This window comes from Diabrotica undecimpunctata, chromosome 8 (genome assembly GCF_040954645.1).
Source record: "Diabrotica undecimpunctata isolate CICGRU chromosome 8, icDiaUnde3, whole genome shotgun sequence".
NCBI lineage: Eukaryota > Metazoa > Arthropoda > Insecta > Coleoptera > Chrysomelidae > Diabrotica > Diabrotica undecimpunctata.
In genome coordinates, this window is record NC_092810.1 from 76,649,808 (window position 1) to 76,670,031 (window position 20,224).

General features: G+C 34.5%; 1 protein-coding gene and 1 long non-coding RNA gene across 10 annotated transcripts in view; one reads left to right on the forward strand and one right to left on the reverse strand.

The window, feature by feature from the left end:
• Positions 1–20,224, forward strand: part of DIP2 (disco-interacting protein 2) — a 1,036,664-nt gene that overhangs the window by 976,992 nt on the left and 39,448 nt on the right. For all 9 annotated transcript variants that reach the window (XM_072540500.1, XM_072540501.1, XM_072540502.1 and 6 more), the window contains 2 exons: positions 4,865–5,158; positions 6,190–6,623. In XM_072540500.1, coding sequence (XP_072396601.1) covers positions 4,865–5,158; positions 6,190–6,623 — 728 coding nt within the window. The remainder of the gene's footprint in view (positions 1–4,864; positions 5,159–6,189; positions 6,624–20,224) is intronic.
• LOC140447705 (uncharacterized) overlaps positions 1–20,224 on the reverse strand; it is a 96,357-nt gene that overhangs the window by 27,690 nt on the left and 48,443 nt on the right. The window lies entirely within an intron of this gene.

Genomic DNA, 20,224 nt, shown 5'->3' on the forward strand with positions numbered 1-20,224 from the left:
TTGGTGCCATTATATTGCAAGATGTTGTCAGATTTACTCGAAACTGGATCTATATCGCTAACCTTGTATATTATTGAGATCACTACGACCTTTTGGGTGTATAAGAAACTGATGTTATATATTTTAGAATCCAAAAAAAAAACGATTATTTTACAAAACGTTTCTTTGTTTTTTTTTGTTTTTTTTTTTCAAGGTCTCAATCATGTAATTTTATCTTCCAATAATTCTTTCGCCACCGGATAACTTTAATACTAGTTATCACACGTCCAATTCAGATTAGTACCTTTTACTTTCTTTAAGACATGAAGATGATCTTCAGAGACAGATCTTTCAGTTCTTTTAAATAAGCCGCCAACTAAATATGACCATTTCTACCAACAAAACTAAATGTATGACCATAGCAAAAGATCCGCTCAGATGTAAGTTAGTGGTTGAGAACAACCCCATAGAACAGGTGATGCAATTCAGATATCTGGGCATAGATATATCAAGCACACACGACCCAGCAAAGAACCTAAGGAGTCAGATTAACAAAGTATCCGCATTGTCGGGATGTCTGCGGGAGATAGTCTGGTCAAATCCGTATATGCGCACAGATAGTATAATTAGAATTTACAAGACTTGCATACGACCGATCATGACATATGGCATAGAAGTGCGCGAAGATACTAACGAAACGAAACAGATGCTAAGGGTTGCCGAAATGAAAACCCTAAGAACAATAGTGGGCAAAACAAGAAGAGACAGGGTGAGAAATACAAACGTCAGAGAGCAGTGCAAAATTCAAGATATTGTAAGATGGGGAAGGCAGCGTAAGTACAATCATGTAAGACGAATGGATGAGAATAGACTCCCAAAAATTGCCCTAGAAAACAACCTGCCCGGTTCAAGACCTCCCGGAAGACTACCTAAAAGATGAAGTGATAGTTGGCAATCTACCTCCCAGGAAATTAACCAGAGGCAGCTGCAGAATTAAACAGATCGAAAGATCTCCAAGAAGTAGAAGAAGAAGAAGACTTTCTTCAACAAGCGGTGAACAACCGCAGTAGGTGTATTTGGCATCATTTAGGGGCTTCCGGATTGCGTACCGCAATAAACTTTGATACAAAATTTGACACATAAAATGTTTTGCAACACAGAATATAAAAAATTTCAGTCCATACTTCTCCGGTTTGTCTGGAAGATATTGAAGAAAACCACAGCGTCCTCGGAAACGTATCAACATTTCATCAATTGTTAAAAATTCGTCTATAGAGTAGTTTTTCTTGCAATTATCTACGAATGTTTCTATAACCCATCCTATTGCAGCTAACTTATCTAATCTTTTTTCGTTAACTCCTGGTACTTTTATCATCGACTCGAATAACGGTAAAAATAGGAAACTTTAACTTTAACTTTTGTCGTATTGTTTGTTCATTGTTTATTTCATTTTATTTTTAACTTTTGGTTTTTATTAAAACTAAGCAGTGGCTTTACGAGGCATATATTGTAAGCCTCGAAACCGGTAGTCTACAAGTTTATTACAATAAAAACTACCTAAGATTGTGAGAATTGATCTCCTATCGCCAGTATTATGGACTCACATTTTTTAAATATTATCACTAATTATAAAATAGAAAAAATATATTAATATGATTTTTTTTTATTTACGCTGTAACCACAAGGGTTATTAGCGACCTAAAAAATATAATACAGGTAAAGTTAGAAAAAATATAATTGATACAGTCTTTAAGATAACTTATTGCGTTTTCGATGTTCATGTTTTTTTATAAGGTTTCCTTTATATTATTTGGGATATTGTGCTTTTTTCTAGGGCTAACTGTTAGCCCTAGACTCCAGCACAGATCAGAGGTAATGTAAGTCGATAAAACCTCACCAGCTCCAAGGGGTCATGTAAGATGCCCCCATTTTCAGTTTTTATTAATTAACAAAGTTAACAGTCTATTGCATTTACCTTTGTAAATACCATGAGGATTGTTTTTTAATACTGATGTCCTTCCAATGTTTTTCTGTGGCCATACAATGTTTTTAATAACTTTTTATTAAACTGATGATGGAATGATTCAATTCCGAAAAGATCTTCTTTAAAATAAAAATTTTAAGCTTTTAATAAGCATTTTTTATACCTTAATACACACGAACACCACGTGCTTTGTATTCAACAGGTATACTAGCCACTCCTGGATATCTCCACTTCATGGTTTTGTTCCAGTTTCACTTTTAATTATAAGTTTCCATTTCTATTAACAATGATTGTTTCATCAGGTCTGTTATAGTCTCTCGTTTTTTATATATATACTAAGGTTAGTATTAATCTTGGGAATTGGTATTAACCAAGGTGGAGAAGTTAGGAAATTTGTTGGGAGAATTTCAGGAAATTCAAGATGTAGGTCATGCAGGTTTCTTCTAACTCTTTCGTAAAATGGTGGATCTAGTCTTGTTGTAGAGAAAGTGTCATGAAATCGATCTGTGAACGTATTGGTATAAGTAGGGTGTTATTTAATACTAGCTATTTTAGAAGCATATGAAAGAGAAAGGTATTTGCATCGTAAACTTAGGGGTGGTTCTCCTGTTAAGCATTGTAAACTTTCAACTGGTGTCGTTCGGAACGCACCTGTAGCTATTCGTAGAGCTGTGTTTTGAACAGTTTCTAAGGTTTTCAATACTGATACTTTGCTTGATGAATAAACTATCGCACCATAGTCGAGTGTGGATCTAACTAAAGATTTATATACATGTAATAGTGTATTTTGATCTGCTCCCCAGTTTTTGCTGGAAATAGTTTTTATAAAATTTAGTCCTGCTTGTCATGATTTTTTAAGTTCTTCTGTATGTTTTTTCCAGGAGAGCTTTTGGTCAAAAACCATACCTAAAATCTGATATTATTTGTGAAACTGAGGGTTTGATTATATAGCTTCAGATGTGGAGTTAGAGTGTTATGTTTTCGTGTGAATAAAATACATTTAGTTTTTGTCGGCGACAATTGTAATTTGATAGTCTCAACCATGATTCTAACTGATTGATTGTTTGTTGTAAATGATTTTGAATAGATGTAGAGTTTTTCCTTTGGCAAATAAAACTAAGTCATCAGCGTATAATTTCGCTTTAACAATCGGTGGTCATTGTTGAAGTATGTCGTTTATGTCTATTAGAAAAAGGGTTGAGCTTATAACTTGTGGTACTCCGTTTTCTTGAACTTTTTTATCTGAGTTAACGTTGTCTGATCGAACTATGAAGCTGCGAGATTGAAGAAAATTGGAAATAAATTTTAACATATTGCCTCTGATATTCTAATTATGCAATTTTGATATGATATTGTATCGCCAGACAGTATCATAAGCTTTATTAATATCAAAAAAAAACTGCGATACAATCTTGCTTATTTGCAAATGCTTTATGTATTCCTGACTCTAAGTCTATTAGGTTATCTATAAAGGATCTATTTTGCCTAAATCCGCTTTGTTGTGGAATAAGGAGTTTTTGTTTTTCTAAATACCATCTCAGCCTTTTATTTACCATTTTCTCTAACACTTTACTTATAGTATTAGTTAAAGATATTAGTCGATATGACTCAGGTGATGTCCGGGAGTTCTCAGGTTTAAGAAGTGGTAGTATTATTGCTTCGGACCAAGTTGATGGAAAAACCTGTTTACTCCAGATAAAATTATAAAGGTCTAGTAATAAATTTTGTCTGGTAGATGTAGTAGAAATGCTAAGTGGATACCGTCTGGTCCTGGGTTTGAATCTTTGGAAGAGTTTAAGGCTTCAGCAAGTTCTATGAAGGAAAAAAGGAACGTTAAGGTTGCGAATCTCATGTCCGTCGAATCCCAATATGTTTTTTTCTACGTTGTTTTTATGTCTTTTAAAATTATCAGTGTAATTTTCATCACTGGAATTTAATTCGTATTGGTCTGCTAACATATCTACGATTTCTTTTCTATCCTTGAATCCTTGAGTTAATTAAAGTACTTGGCAGATAGATAGCGGGAGGAATTTTATTTAAAAAAAAAATTAATCGAAATTATAATGAATTTTCTAAAACTTTTGAACGGTTACAGAATTCATATGTGTATTTTTATTTGGAGGTAAGTGGTGACTTGTTTCGGGTGAGGTTGATTTATGTTTTTGGGTATTAGAGGATGACTCAGACTATGTAGGTGTTGCGATTGTAGTGTTAACTGAAGAAGTGGTCAAGTGGTTATTAATCTTGTCGCTTCTAGTATATTTCCATTTACTATTATCTTCTTTGTTTCTGCTATGAATTTATCTACTAAGTTTTTATATGATAGATATATGCATATTCTACCGTTTGATATACGGGATGCTAAAATTATATTTTGTGGTTCTATATGCTGACTCAATCCTTCAAGATAGTCATTAATTGTACAATTCTCTAGAGTGTTAAATAGAATAGCTTGATCTCTGTTTGGGATTAATATACTACGTGGTTAACTAACTGCTTTTGAGTATGATGCATTTCGTGGTAGCTGACTGGAAGATGACATCTTTTAAATGGATTTAAAATCCGACTAAAACCGGTGCTGTTTTACAGCTTTCGCTGTGATATAAGTTCATGAAAATTAGATAATACTTATAACTAATTGCAGTGATTTACTTAAATATCTGAAATATGGAAAAAGTATATTTTATCTACTCACGATTCCAATATTCAGTATACAAATCACTTTCACTTTTATACTTAATTACTTTTAAATTTACTTCAATATTCACTACTTACATACATACATACATACTTACATACATTACTTCACTATTTAACAAGCACGATAAATTAGTGCCTAAAACACGTCTTTCTCGCTTGCTGGTCAAACATAGAATCTCTAATATGATGTTTGAATTATAGGATCATTAAGAATGTTACTAGTTGCCGATGGTGCTAACCCTTGGTCTCTTAGCTCCTGTGATCAATTTTTGTCGGTATTTCAAACAAAAGGACTTCGGGCTGACGCCATTTGTCCATGTGCTAGTTCAAGCGAAGTCCTAACGGTATCTGTCAGACGACCAGGAAGAGGAGGTGTAAACGCTACTGGACGAGGTGTTCTATCAATGCAAGGACTCAGCTATGGAGTAGTTCGAGTTGATCAAGAGAATAGCTTAACTTCGTTAACGTTACAAGACTGCGGGCAAGTAATGCCCGGTAAGTAAATTTATTTATTTTTGAAATTAATTTTAAATCATGTAAAAAATATTAAAATTACACAACTATTTAGACTATTTACCGCTAAAATAAACTTCTCCAAAAAATATCTTAAAGCTTTACAACTTTTTTCCTAATTGTAATGATATGTATGATTTTGTTGTAAGTTTATAATTAAACTGGCATGGTACTTAATGTCTTATTCTCCTATTTGAGTACGTTTTCTCATTCTAGGAAAATGTCTGCTGTTGTTAACGTCTTATGTTCTTCCTTTCTAATTCTGTATCCATTTTCGTCAATAAGAGTACCTATTATAAAATGTATGTATTTACGTATAGTTTAGTAAATATAAATATCAAGGATAATTAAATCAATATAAAAATGTATAATTGGTTTATTTAATTAGACTGTATAAAATTTTTCTCAAATTTGTTTATAAAAAAGTATTTTATATTTTTATGTTTTTAATTTTTTGTATATTTTAAGCTAATATTGTTTTTGACGTAACTAAATACAGAAATATCAGTTGTTCAGAAAGGTGAAAAGTTTACAGTTTTTGGTTTTCTAATTATCCTCACCATTTTTTTAGAAATTTGTTGCGAACCTATTATTATATTTAAAGATTAACTATAACGGTTACTTTCTCTTGGTAACTGGTTTCCAACATGTGGGATATCTTAAGTGTAGATTAAATACTTTTATTTTGGAGTTGTCTCATAAAAATCTACTATATTTTGTTATTGTAAAAAGACCATAGCGCATTAACCATTATGGTTATAATTATTTTATATGAATTTACAATACAACAAGACTAAAATCTATGCAAAATACTACATTACAATTTTTGTATTACTTTCTTCCCTGTTATACTTTATATCTATATTTTATTTTTGGGTTTTAAATTTCTACTCTATTTTTGTTAAATGACCATATATTCTTAGTATGATACGAATGGATGATAATTGTATGACAGTTGCTGTTAGCAATTAATTTTTTTTTATATTATATACTTAAATAAATATGTTTTTTAGGTTGTGTAATAGTTGTAGTTAAAATGGAAGGTCCCTCATATTTATGCAAAACAGATGAAGTAGGTGAAATATGTGTTAATTCAGGGGCTACTGGAACACAGTACTGGGGTCTTCAAGGACTTAGTAATAATACTTTTAAAGTTCAACCATTAGGTATCGATGGAAAGCCAATTTCGGACGCTGAGTATACCCGATCAGGCCTCTTAGGATTCTTAGGACCGGGAGGGTTAGTATTTGTTTGCGGTTCGCGGGATGGATTAATGACAGTTACAGGAAGAAAACACAACGTGGATGATATCATCGCTACGGTCTTAGCTGTCGAGCCTATGAAGTTTATTTATCGTGGACGAATTGCAGTGTTTAGCATTAAAGTTTTAAGAGATGAACGAATCTGTGTCATTGCGGAACAGCGACCTGATTGTAGTGAAGAAGAAGTAAGTATTACGAATTTATATTTATAACATTATTTTTATACCATATTAGTTTGTAGCATTGTTTGTGTATTCTTTTAGATATTACACATTTGACTTTTTTAGTATTTTCCATCACTAAGTAGTCAGTTGTATTAAAAAAACATGTAGTAGACCTTATAATAACTATGTTAGGCTATAGTCTTGCTTCAACAGTAGCTATCAAGCATGAATTTCACACATGTTCACTACCATATTTGACAGATATAGCGCAGAGTTTGCAATATAACAAAATTATATTTCTTTAAACTTGTACTGACTTTCAAAAAAAAAAAAAGAAAAAAATCCGGACTACGTGAAAAATCATCCACTTGTAATAAACTTTTCTATTCAACTTTATTTCGGTTGCGGTTCGCGTTAGTTGCTAGAGCTTGACTGCATCACCTTCCTTGAAGCTAACTAGAGTGGATTTCTGATCGAACCTAACCTTCATCTGGTCACTGGTAAGTTGCAGCTTATTCCTTGCGAAATCGTGGACCTTAACCAGTCTTTAAGCCGCTGACATAATCGGCGAGTATCTCTGGGCCCTCCTCTTCATCTGGCAGGTTGCCATGTGGGAAGCTTCATCTCTTGACCAGTCGATAGCATTGAGGAAGTTACTTCATGTTGAGAACTTAGGTAGGCTATTAGAAATAGAGGCATCAGTTTGTCTTAGTCTCTCTGGTTTTTATGTAGAAACAGAGATAGTCAGTAAGTTGTTGATGATCTGGTTATATCTTTCTCCCATGCCGTCGGACTGGAGGTAAAGTGTTGTGGTTATAGTCTTCTTAATTTCCAACGAATCCAGCATGGCCTGCAAACTTAATACTTCTGAACATTTGGAAAAATAGTTCATAGTAACCATCAAATATTTATTTCCTGGTGTTGGGACTGAGAATGGTCTTAGAATGTCGACAATAACTCATTCCCATGGAGTCCTAGTGATGTATTGTTTGAGATTTCCCACGTCTAGTAGTCTCGTTTTGGGTTCTTGAAGGCACACAGGTCACATCGTTGGCATAATTATTTCACATCTGGCCGATAATATACCCAATAGTATCTCTCACGGACTCTTGCTAGAGTCCTGTTGATCCCAAAATGCCCCCTGAAGCTATCTTGGAGTTCAGCAAGCACGTCCGTTACACGTGCCCTTAGGAGAACGTCTTATGACACTATTCTTGTTCCACCTAGACTCTCATATTTACGAGTGATAAGGACATCTCTCAGACTCGGGGAGTCCCACTGAAGCCAATAGTCCTTCATTGATTGCCCATATTTGGCAATCTCCTGCTACTGTGGCCTAACTTCGTTCACGAACTATCTTTAGATCTAGATGTTTCTTCTGCTTGGCCTGAAGGTTTTGTAGAAACTGTAGAACTGTAGAATCTGGCCCGCCCGTTCTTCTTGGCGCACGCAGAATCTGCAGTTCCTCTCTTTGCATAGTCTTCTCGAGAGGCTATCGGTATTCCCATGAACTCTTTCCGCTCGGTGGCGAGTGTCACAATCATATGTCTGTAGTTTCTCCCGCCATCAAGGTATCTGCCCTTCAGGTATCTTGAAATTGAGGATCCACTGCAAGGTGGAGTATCACAAATCTTCTGCCAGTGTAGAACAAATGGTAGTGTTTACCTGCTTTGACAACCCCCGATAAGTCCTTCCTGGTGACGAGTAGTTTGTTTATATTTTTCCCAGAGTTTTGTTGAAGTATCCTATGGCATATTCCTCACACTACTGTACTTAGGAAAGCACTGCCCTAATGTCGCCAAGTATCTAGTAGGAAAATAACCTTGGACTGTTGGAAGTTGAATTAAATCTGCACCTGTGACTGGCCAGCCAGCCATAACTTAGACACTTTTATATGATATGTAGGGATCGACCTCACTTGTTTGTTCTTTTTCTCCGAGGGAAAATGGTGTTTTTAAGGTTTTCGCCTATTTTTTCATATTTTTTAAACTTACCGCCATATTGCATAAGCGGTTGCTAACTCGCCTTGTTGTGTGTCATGTTTTGCCTTCAAGGACACTGTCTTTCATGTGGTAGCTATTTTTACCTGAATTGTGCTCCCATTTGCCGGGTATCTCCTGTTAGCATTGGAAGCTTTTGTGGTAACTTCATTATACCTTTTATAATATTACTAATTAAACTCTTAATCTGTTCAATAATGTTACCTGAAGTAAAAATTAAATTAAATTAATATTAAACTGTTGGAAGTGTGAGCTTATGATCTTGTTAGTTCTCGGCAAATACTTATTTTTTACATAAGTTTTTTACATACTTTTTAAATTACATGTACAATAACCACATGGTCTTTTGCTGTGCTATGTTTGAATCAAATTGTAAACTGTATATAGTTTCAATTTATTGTTTATTCAACTAATTATTGATGTCTATTATCTTGTTTACATTTTACACCATTGACTGCTACATGTCTTTTTGAAAATACAAACAAAAAAAAAATTGGTTTGTATTTTGAGAACGATTTCCGAAGTGGAAATTGAAACGTCAATAAATGTCTTTTTGAGGTAACACATTTATATTGACTTGTCTATGGATGTTTGGTTTTTCATATTGTGCTTTTTAGATGAACTGATGATGCTTTCTGATTAGAGAGCGAAACATCTTCAATAAATAGATGAAGTAGCCAACTTCTTTTTCTTTTTTCTCCAACTTTTGACCGAATAACCCACCACTCTTCGAGTGATCCTTATTTATATATATATATATATATATATATATATTATATATTATATATTATATATAATATATATATATATATATATATATATTATATATTATATATAATATATATATATATATATATATATATATATATATATATATATATATATATATATATATATTATATATACAATAGCACTAAAGGCCTTAGAGGCCCATGGCTTAAAAAGTTTGTTCTTTCTTCATTTTCGCTTTTCTTTATGTACTGAGATCTTCTCTGGCTCGATATGTGATTTTTCTCCATTCCTTCTTGTTATTCATCTTTCTTTTCTGGCCTCGTAGTCCAATTTCTTCCATATCTTTTTCTACCTCCTGATTCCATCTATTTTTTGGTCTTCCTTTTCTCTTTTTTAAAGTTATAGTGTAGTTCATTACCCTTTTTGAAGTCCTCGTGTTCGGCATCCTTTCTAGGTGACCTCGCCATCTTAGTCTCTGTGCCTTTATGACTCCTATTATGTTAGGTTGATTATATAATTTCTTTAACTCATCATTTGATCTTCTTATCCATAAACCGTCCCTAATTATTCCTCCATATATCTTCCTCAGGATTTTCCTTTCCCATATCTCCAGTAAATTTTGTTCATTTTTTGTCATTGTCCATGTCTCACTGCAGTACGTTACTATTGGTTGTATAGTTGTTTTGTATAACTGTATTTTTGCCTTTCTTGATAAAAACTTGCTTTTCAACATTCCACTAAGAGCATGTACACTTCTATTGCCTGCCATTATTCTAGCTTGTATTTCTTCTTTAATGTTAGGTTTGCGTGATATTATTGTACCTAGGTATGTAAATCTTTCTACCATTTCGAATTCGTATGATAATCTTTCTTCTACTTCTACTTTAAACTTTTGTCCATCCCTGAACTGATCATCTGTCCACTGCATACATTTTGTTTTAGTTTCATTTATGTAAAGTCCCATTTTCTTTGCTGCTTTTACTATTCTCTGTACTATCTCCTGTAGCTCTTTTTTTCCTCTTGCCAGCAACACTATATCATCCGCAAATGCCAAAACTTGGTGTCTTTTATGATATAGGAGTCCTTCTCTATTGATTTTCGCTTCTCGCATTATTTTTTCTAGGCATAAATTGAAGAGTAATGATGACAAAGGATCGCCCTGCCTTAATCCTTCGTTTACTATAAATTTGTCCGATACATGATTGTTTACTTTGACTCTGTTTTCTGTATTCTCTAAAGTAAGATGTATCATGTTACGCAACTTTCTGCTAACTCCCAGTTCCTCAAGGGCCTCTTTTAATTCCTTCCTTTTTATTCTATCGTATGCTTGCTGGAAGTCGATGAATAGCGCTATCGTTGGTAAGTTGTGTTCATAGCTTTCTGCTTGTAATTCTCTGATTATGAATACTTGGTCCGTTGTGCTTCTCCCTCGTCTAAATCCGCACTGGTATTCGCCTATTATATTTTCAACTTCTTTTTCTAGCTTATCTTTTATGGATTTTGATAGGATTTTATATACGGTATTTAGTAACGCTACTCCTCTGTAATTACTGCATTCTGTTTTGTCTCCTTTTTTGTGTAATGGGCAAATAATGGCTTCCTTCCAATCTTCGGGTATTCGTTCTTTTATCCATATCTCCTTTATGATCTTGTATATCCAATTATTTAGCAGTTTTCCACCATATTTCATCATCTCTGCTGTTATGTTATCGCTTCCAGGGGATTTGTTGTTTTTCAGATTTTTTATGATTTCCTCGATTTGTTCTTTGCTGGGTGAATTATCTTCTATGTCTTCTAAGTGTTCGGTTCTTGCTTCTGTTTCCACGCATTCTCTTTGGTTTGACTTATTATTGCCATTTAGTAATTCATCAAAATACTCTTTCCATCTTTCGGCAATTTCTGTTTCCCCGCTTATATTATCTCCTGCTTTGTTTTTGACGAATATGGGTTTTTGTTGGAAACCTTTTTTTTCATTTCTAGCACCTTGATATAGGTTTTTTATTTTTTTATTTCTGTAATTCTCTTCTATTTCTTTTAGCTTATTTTCTATGTGTTTTCTCTTCTTTTCTCTCAGCACTCTCTTTACTTTTTGTCTTTGCTCCCTATATCTATTCTTTGTCTCTGTTGTTTCTTTCGTGATCATTTCAATCCTTAATGATTTTCTTATTTCTATTTCTTTTTGGCACTCTATGTCGAACCAGTCTTTCCTCTTTTTATTCTCTTGTTTGTTACATTCTTTTGCTGCTTTGTTCATTATTTGCTTTATGTTTTCCCATTTGTTCTCAGTTTGCTCTTCTATTTGTATCTTTTTTAGTTCTCTTTCCATTGTTTCCTCGTATATTTCTTGCTATATATATATATATATATATATATATTATATATAATATATATATATATATATATAATATAATATATATACATTATATATATATATATATATATATATATATATATATATATATATATATATATATATATATATATATATATATATATATATATATATATCTTCGGATAAGTTTCCGCGGTCAGATAATTGAAAATTACTGAGTTCTCGGGAAGAACCTCGTTGAGAATTTAAAACTCGACGTTTCGGCACCCATTTTGGAGCCATTATAAAGAGGAATACGGTTCGGTTCGAGTTCGGGGTCTCAATCTGCCTACTCCCCTCACTCGAGACGTACCAGTATCGTGTTCTATATTGCAAGAACTGTCTCTCGGCACTGAGGTCTCAATCTGCCTACTCCCCAGTGTCGAGTGACAACCGGTCTTACCCTGTGTGGCTGCTTTTATACTCGCTGTATGCGCGGGAACGGTATGCGCTGACGTGGTCTGAACTGACGTGGCCTGAGCGGTGTGGGCGGGAGGTCGCTGAAGAAGGGGTCGCCATGTTGCCTACAATCGTTTCGCGTCATCGCGCGTGTTCAAGCTGTGAGGCCGTTTTTCGATTTCGATAGCTTCACGAATGATTCTCGCTTTTAATGAGCGGATGGGAGCGATGGTTTTTGCTTTTTCGAAATCTATTTTGTGGCCTGTCTGAATATGATGTTGGGCTAGGGCTGAAGTGGTATCGGAATGTTTGACTGATAGAGAATGTTCGTAAATACGGTTATGGATTCGTCGGTTTGTCTGTCCTACGTATGTACGTGGGCAACTGGAACAAGGTATCTCGTAGACACCATGGTCTTCATTGGGGATTTGGTCTTTTACGGATCTAACGAGATTGGACAATTTGGAGTGAGTGGTGAAGATGGTTTTGATATTAAGAGGGATAAGAGTTCTACTGATCTTGTCAGTGACACCTTTAATAAAAGGTAGAAAGATTTTGGGTTGATCCGGCGGCAAGTCTCGAGTGAGGGGAGTAGGCAGATTGAGACCCCGAACTCGAACCGAACCGTATTCCTCTTGATAATGGCTCCAAAATGGGTGCCGAAACGTCGAGTTTTAAATTCTCAACGCGGTTCTTCCCGAGAACTCAGTAATTTTCATATATATATATATATATATATATATATATATATATATATATATATATATATATATACATATATATATATATATATATATATATATATATATATATATATATATATATATATATATATATGGATATATATGGATTCCGTGAAGGTTTATTGACAAATGATGCAATAATAAAAATCACCAATGAAATATACAATCGAATTGACAATAGCCAACCTACTGCTTGTGTGTTTCTAGACCTGGCAAAAGCATTTGATACTGTAAGCCATCCAAAACTACTAGAAGCACTAGAAAATAAAATCGAATACGAGGCACTGCTTATAATTTACTGAAGTCTTACTTGGACAACAGACAACAAATTGTTAGGATAAATAATATAAACAGCAAAAAACTTCACTTAAGATGCGGTGTGCCTCAAGGTACACTATTAGGACCACTACTATTCAATATCCATGTCAACGATCTATATAATCTCAATACTGAGGGGAAGATAGTAAGTTTTGCCGATGACACTGCAATTTTATATAGCGCAGACAATTGGGAACATTTAAAGAATAAAATTAAGCTAGATATGCTCAAACTAATGAAATGGTTTAATTATAAGGGTTTAACCATTAATTATGAAAAAACGTTTTTTGTTCCGTTTTGCAGTTACAAAGTAACACTACCTTCTTATACTTCTATAACAATTAACAACAGGAAGGAAAACGTAATTATAAAATCAAGTAACACTATAAAATATCTTGGAATAAAAATCGACTCTCATTTAAGATGGGATGTCCAGATAGATGAAAAAAGTGTTTAAGAGCTTTAGTTCCAAAGTTTAAATTTCTCAAATCTAAAATAGATTTTAAATATTTAAAAATATTATATTATGCACTAGTTGAGTCTAGAATTAGATATGGAATTCTTGGGTGGGGCGGTGTACAAAAGACTTATTTAAATAAAGTCGACATATTACAAAAAAAAAAAAAATATTGAAAATAATAATTAATAAAAAAATTACATACTCCTCTCATTTATTATTCTGTGATACTAACGTAATGGATACGAGGAGCAACTTTATATGTATTCCCTGCTACTGTACACATACAATCATAAGCATATTCTGCGTACCTTACCTCATCACTACGAGACTCGCACTAAAACCAATCAACATGTTCAATTGGGAAATATCAAAAAATCAATAGGACAGAGATCTGCTATGTATCTTGCTCCAAAAATATTTAATCACTTGCCCAACATGTATAAAATATATATTAATACTCTTAATTCAATAAATATGGAAGAATCTATATTTAAAAAGTATTTGTTAAGTCTAGATCGTATGTTTGTGCATACACTTTTAATCTACAAACAATGTTTGTAGATTATTATACACATAAATAAATATAATGAAATGTCGTCACACACTATTCCCGTGTTCCACCAATAGGTTTTAACGGGTAATGAGTAAATGTTTTTTTGATTTTTGAGTGACAAATGTAAATTTAATATGTATGTAAAAAAAACTACTAATTATACTTTTTTTTGTATATTGAAATCAATAAACATTATTATTATTATATATATATATATATATATATATATATATATATATATATATATATATATATATATATATATATATATATATATGGTTATATGGTTATTTGTGATACGTCTTGTGTAATAATCTCGGCTGTATTGATACTACAACAACGACCAAAGAATAAGGAACTACCAACAACAGAATCCAGTAATTTGGTCTAAAATTTTTAAATCTTACTTTGGATGAGGCTACAAACAGTGTCCTTTCCAAAGGGTTTAATTTTGCTATTGCACCGACACGGATTCCCATCGAAAACATCATTAGCGAAGTGGAAACGACTATCACTATTTTACCATCAGAAACAGCCGAGATTATTAGACAAGATTTATCACAAATATTAAAAACAGAGAAGCCTCCGAAAAGGAATCTAACTTACGAAGAAAAGAAACCCTTGAAGAATATACAACAAAACAAAGACATTATCGTTCTTCCAGCTGACATGGGCAACGCTACTGTCATAATGAACATTGAAGGCTACGACACAAAAATAAAAAACATTTTAAACGATAGTGCATATCAAAAAATCGCAACAGACCCAACAACGTATCTGGAGAAAACAACGAAAGCCAAAATACAAGCGTCAAACATCAAGAAAGAACAACAGTTCCAGCTCATTCCACGAGAAAAGTCGTCAAGATGTCCAAAACTGTACGGTTTACCTAAAGTACATAAGGCAGAGCTACCATTACGACCAATAGTCAGCTCTATCGGATCACCGTTACAATCACTGGCAAAATTTATGGCTGACCAGCTACAACTATATGCGGAGGAAGCGGATTCTTACGTCAAGAACGCAAGCCACTTTATCGATCGTATCAATGACGTTATTCTGGAACCTGAACACTTATTAGTGAGCTTTGATGTAATCTCATTATTCACCAATGTCCCAGTAGAAGAATCATTAGAAATTATACGTAGAAAATATCCAATACCACAGGATACACTAAACTTGACGGGGCATAGCTTAAACAACACCTACTTCATCTACAAGGACCAGAGGTACAAACAAGTCAAAGGGGCACTGATGGGTTCACCACTGTCACCCGTAATAGCCAACCTTTTTATGCAAGATATGGAATCAAAAACAATAGAAACAGCAGAGCATAAACTCAAACTGTGGCTTAGGTATATTGACGACACATTTATTATCTGGACACATGGAGAAGAGAAACTTAATGAATTCCTACAAAACATTAACAATACCCATCCAAAAATACAGTTTACCATGGAACGGGAGAATAACCAACAACTTCCATTCCTAGATGTATTAGTTATTAAGAAAGAAGACGGAAGCATAGGACATACAGTATACCGAAAACCAACCCATACTGACAGGTACTTACACGCAGACTCACACCATCATCCTGCACAATTAAATTCGGTAATAAAAACCTTAATAACAAGATCTGAGAAACGGGCAGATGAGCACCATAAGAACGAAGAAATGCACACAGTCAAAACAGCTCTAAGAAAAAATGGTTTAACCATGTCCACGATTGAAAAAGCACAGAAATCCCAAAACAACAGCAAAGATCCAGAAAAAGAAGAAAAACCAGTCGGGAAAACTATCCTGCCCTATATAAAGGGTACGACAGACAAAATCAGCAGAGTTCTAAGAAAAAACAAAATAGAAACAATTTTTAACATCGACAGAAAAATCGCAACCATATTACGACCAGCAAAAACAAAAGTAGCATTGGAAAATCAAGGCGTATACAGAATCCCGTGTGAAGACTGCGATAAATCGTACATCGGACAAACAAATCGAAGGATACAGGTTAGACGCGAAAAACATCGAATGGTCATCGAAAGAAAAGAGAAAACTTCATGCCTAGCACAACATGTCATAAACACAGGACACAAAATAGACTTAAATGGAACAACAATGCTAGCCAACATCGAAAATAAGGCCAAACGTGTAATCAGGGAAGCTATAGAGATCGAAAAACATCCGAAAAATTTAAACACCAAAGATGATGCCCAAAGACTCCCAAATACGTGGAAACCAATTGTGCAGAAAAACGTAGAAATTAAAATAGCGAAGAAGACCACGCCTACTCTGCGCACAGGACCAATCACAAGAAGCGCTACAAGATATTTAAACTCAGCGTGCAGCGACCCAGAAATCAGTTCGCCTGGAACAACATGGAACATATATATATATATATATATATATATATATATATATATATATATATATATATATATATATATAAAAAATGTGCACTCGTAAGTGAAAGGGATATTTTCGGTCAAATTTGGAGATAAAAAAAAGAAAAGAGTTGTGCTACTTTATCTTTTATTGAATACGTTTCGCCCACTGTTCAATGGGCATCATCAGTTCGTCTAAAAGAATGGTATAAGCGATACATCTAATATAAAAAACAATTAAGTAAACGATCTTACCTTTAAAAGATCTGTAGCATTAAGATATTGGTATGGTGAAGACACATCAATTATTAATTTACTAAATAAATCAGCAAAAACACAGAATGCCGGAAGATTCCCAATTTATGTAATTTTATATTAATTTGTTTTATAATTTAACTTTTGAAAACATTGATGCATTCTTAAATCTATCAAAAAATGTAATTGTCAATTTTGAAATGTTATATTAACAACGGCAAGGCTAGGGATCTTGACTGTCATGATCATATCATACATCAGCTTGTCAAAAGGGCCTTAGTTATGTATCTGCAGTCCTATTAGTCCAATCGTGACGTTTCGTACCTCAAATGATAGAATTTAACTAATAGAATACAATGAGATATAAAAATTAAATAGAGTAGCCTGGCAAAAGGCTTTTGACAAATTCCGACATAACAAAATGCTAGAAATATTGGAAACAGCGGGATTGGACGATAAAGATCTACGAATAATTACAAATCTATACTGGCATCAAGTGGCAAGAATAAAGGTTGAACAAGAACTGTCGGATGAAATAAATATAAAAAGAAGAGTGAGACAAGGCTGTATATTGTCGCCTTTACTTTTTAACTTATATTCGGAGGAAATATTTAAGGAAGCCTTAATGGAGACAACCGAAGGTATTATTCTGAATGGAGTAACCGTCAACAATATTAGATATGCCGACGATATCTTAGTGCTTGCTAATTGTGGAGAAGACCTTCAAAATCTAATGAACAAAATAAAACAGACTTGTGATCAGTATGGATTAAAACTCAACGTTAAGAAAACTAAATATATGATAGTTAGCAAACATAATTATATACAGGATGACGGTATAAAAGTCAGAGATGCCACTCTGGACAGAGTAGAGAAACTCGTGTATCTCGGCAGTAATATCAATGAAATATTGGACCGCAGAAATTAAAAGCCGAATAGAACAAACCCGAGCTGACTTTGTAAAAATGAGAAACGTACTTTGCAGTCACGATCTTAGCATTGACCTTAGAGTTCGAATGACATCTTGCTACATCTTTCCTGTCCTGCTGTATGGAGTGGAAGCGTGGACTCTAACTGAGGCTATCCTTGACACTTGACAGCCTCTGAGATGTGGGTAACAGACGACTACTGAAAATAAGCTGGGTCGACAGAGTTAGAAATGAGGAGGTCCTTAGACGGCTGAACCAAACAACACAACTGGTCAATATAATAAAGAAACGCAAGCTGGAATACTTCGGTCACATTATGAGACACCTCGAAAAATATGATCTTTTACATCTGATCATTCAGGGAGAGATCCAAGGTAATCGTGGTCCTGGTAGAAGAAGAACATCATGGCTGAAAAATCTAAGGCAATGGTATGGAAAATCAACTACATCGTTATTTAGAGCTGCTGTCAATAAAGTCACGATAGCGAATATGGTAGCCAACATGATATCCAACGATCGATAACGGTCATTGAACTAGAAGAAGAAGAAGCCTGGCAAAAGGGCTTTAGTTATGTATCTTCGATCCTATTACTCCAATCGTGACCTACAGTAGAAATCAAATACATCAACACGTCAAAAGGACCTTAGATATATATTTTTGCTCCTATATATGTTATGTCAAAAGAGCCTTAGTTGCATATCTCAGGTCCTATAGGTCTAATCATAACATATGGAGCCTAAAATGATAGGATTTAACGGAGATAATACGATGGTGGAGAGAAATTAAACATGGCGGCATCTAATAACACCTTAAACTGGCAGCAATAAAACGAATTAACGCACAGAGGTGTGTGGCATATTACGTGACAGGATTTAGAGAATACCATACGATTACGTCATACATCTCTTTGCATACGTCCACTTTTAGTTAACTACTTAGTATGTATTCAGTACTTTGCTTTACGGTGTTCATGGACTCTTAAACAGAAGAATGTTAAGAATCTTGAAAGCTTTGAGATGTGGTGCTACCGCCGTATACTAAAAATAGGTTGGGTGGATAAAATTACAAATGAAGAGGTAATACGTAGAACAAATAACGATCCAGAAGTTATACTGAATATAAAAAAGAGAAAACTTGAATACTTTGGCCACCTAATGAGAGGACAAAAGTACACATTCCTATAAAATATAATGCAAGGAAAAATCCAAGGATGCAGAAATCCAGGCCGTAGAAGAATGTCCTGTATGAGAAATTTAAGGGAGCGGTTTGGCTGTACCACTAACAAATTATTCAAAACAGCAGTAAATAAAATTAGAATCGCCCTAATGATATCCAATCTCCGATAGGAGATGCACTCAAAGAAGAAGATATGATAAACTCGAAAAAGCTCCACCGTTCACTGTTAGACATATGCCTCCCGTTCACTGCACACATTTACTGCTCCTTGACGCTGTGACGAGAATGAGATAGGATTAAACAAATAGAATGACAGAAAACTAAACAAGACAGTGTGTCAAACGTGGAATGCGTCGTAGAACGTGAAATATTAGCGTAAAATTATATGATGGCCATAGACGGTTCTTTAATACCCAGCAAACGACTCGCTTTGTAAAGTTACATAGGCGGGATCTGTGCGAGAAAAAGTCGATCATTCGTTTTATAATCCAAAGGGGACCATAAAATATTCAACGTTAAAATGTGACATAATGTAACGGTATGACAAATCTTTTTTCTCCCGCACGGGTGCATGCCTGTGTACCTATACAAGGGGAGTCGTGCATAATCTTTAGGTTGATCGTAATACATAACTGCAACAACAAGTATGTTTTATAGTTTATTCGTCTTCCGGGTTTGGACCGTGTCATTTGTGAGTGACCCAAAAGTGGGTTCATCTCGACGTTTCGCTACAATTGTATGTAGCTTCTTCAGGAGAACAAAAAAAGAAAAAGAAAGAGAAACAAAAGACAGGAAGATGGGTAGTTAGCAACGGTAACTCAGTTACTCAACGCAACCAGAGGCGAATACTAACTACCAAGATGGGCATTTGGTCACAGTAACTCAACTACTCAACGCAGCCAGAGGTGAAAACCAAATGCCAGGACAGGGATTCACGTCCAACAGCTCAGAACACTAACGCGTCGAGAGGCAGGGAGTGAATCCGACGATTACTCCGCTACCGCTCTATTTATAGTCGCGGTGACCTGTCGTGTCGGGACGTATCGGCACACTCCGTGGCGCGAACGTCAAGAAGCGCGCGCTGGCCAATCATGTGGCTGCATCGTGGTAGCGGGACCGGACGGCGGCTCTAGACTGAGATTCCAGATGGGAGACAAGTAGTATCCTTCCTCTCGATTGATATTATGTGGATTTTTTCGGATCTCTAGAGATTCGCGGATTTTCCTGGAATAAAAGAAGGGGATCTTAGAAATAATATGGGTTTTTTCGAACAATATGGAATGACCGGTTTCTTGGCAGTGTTC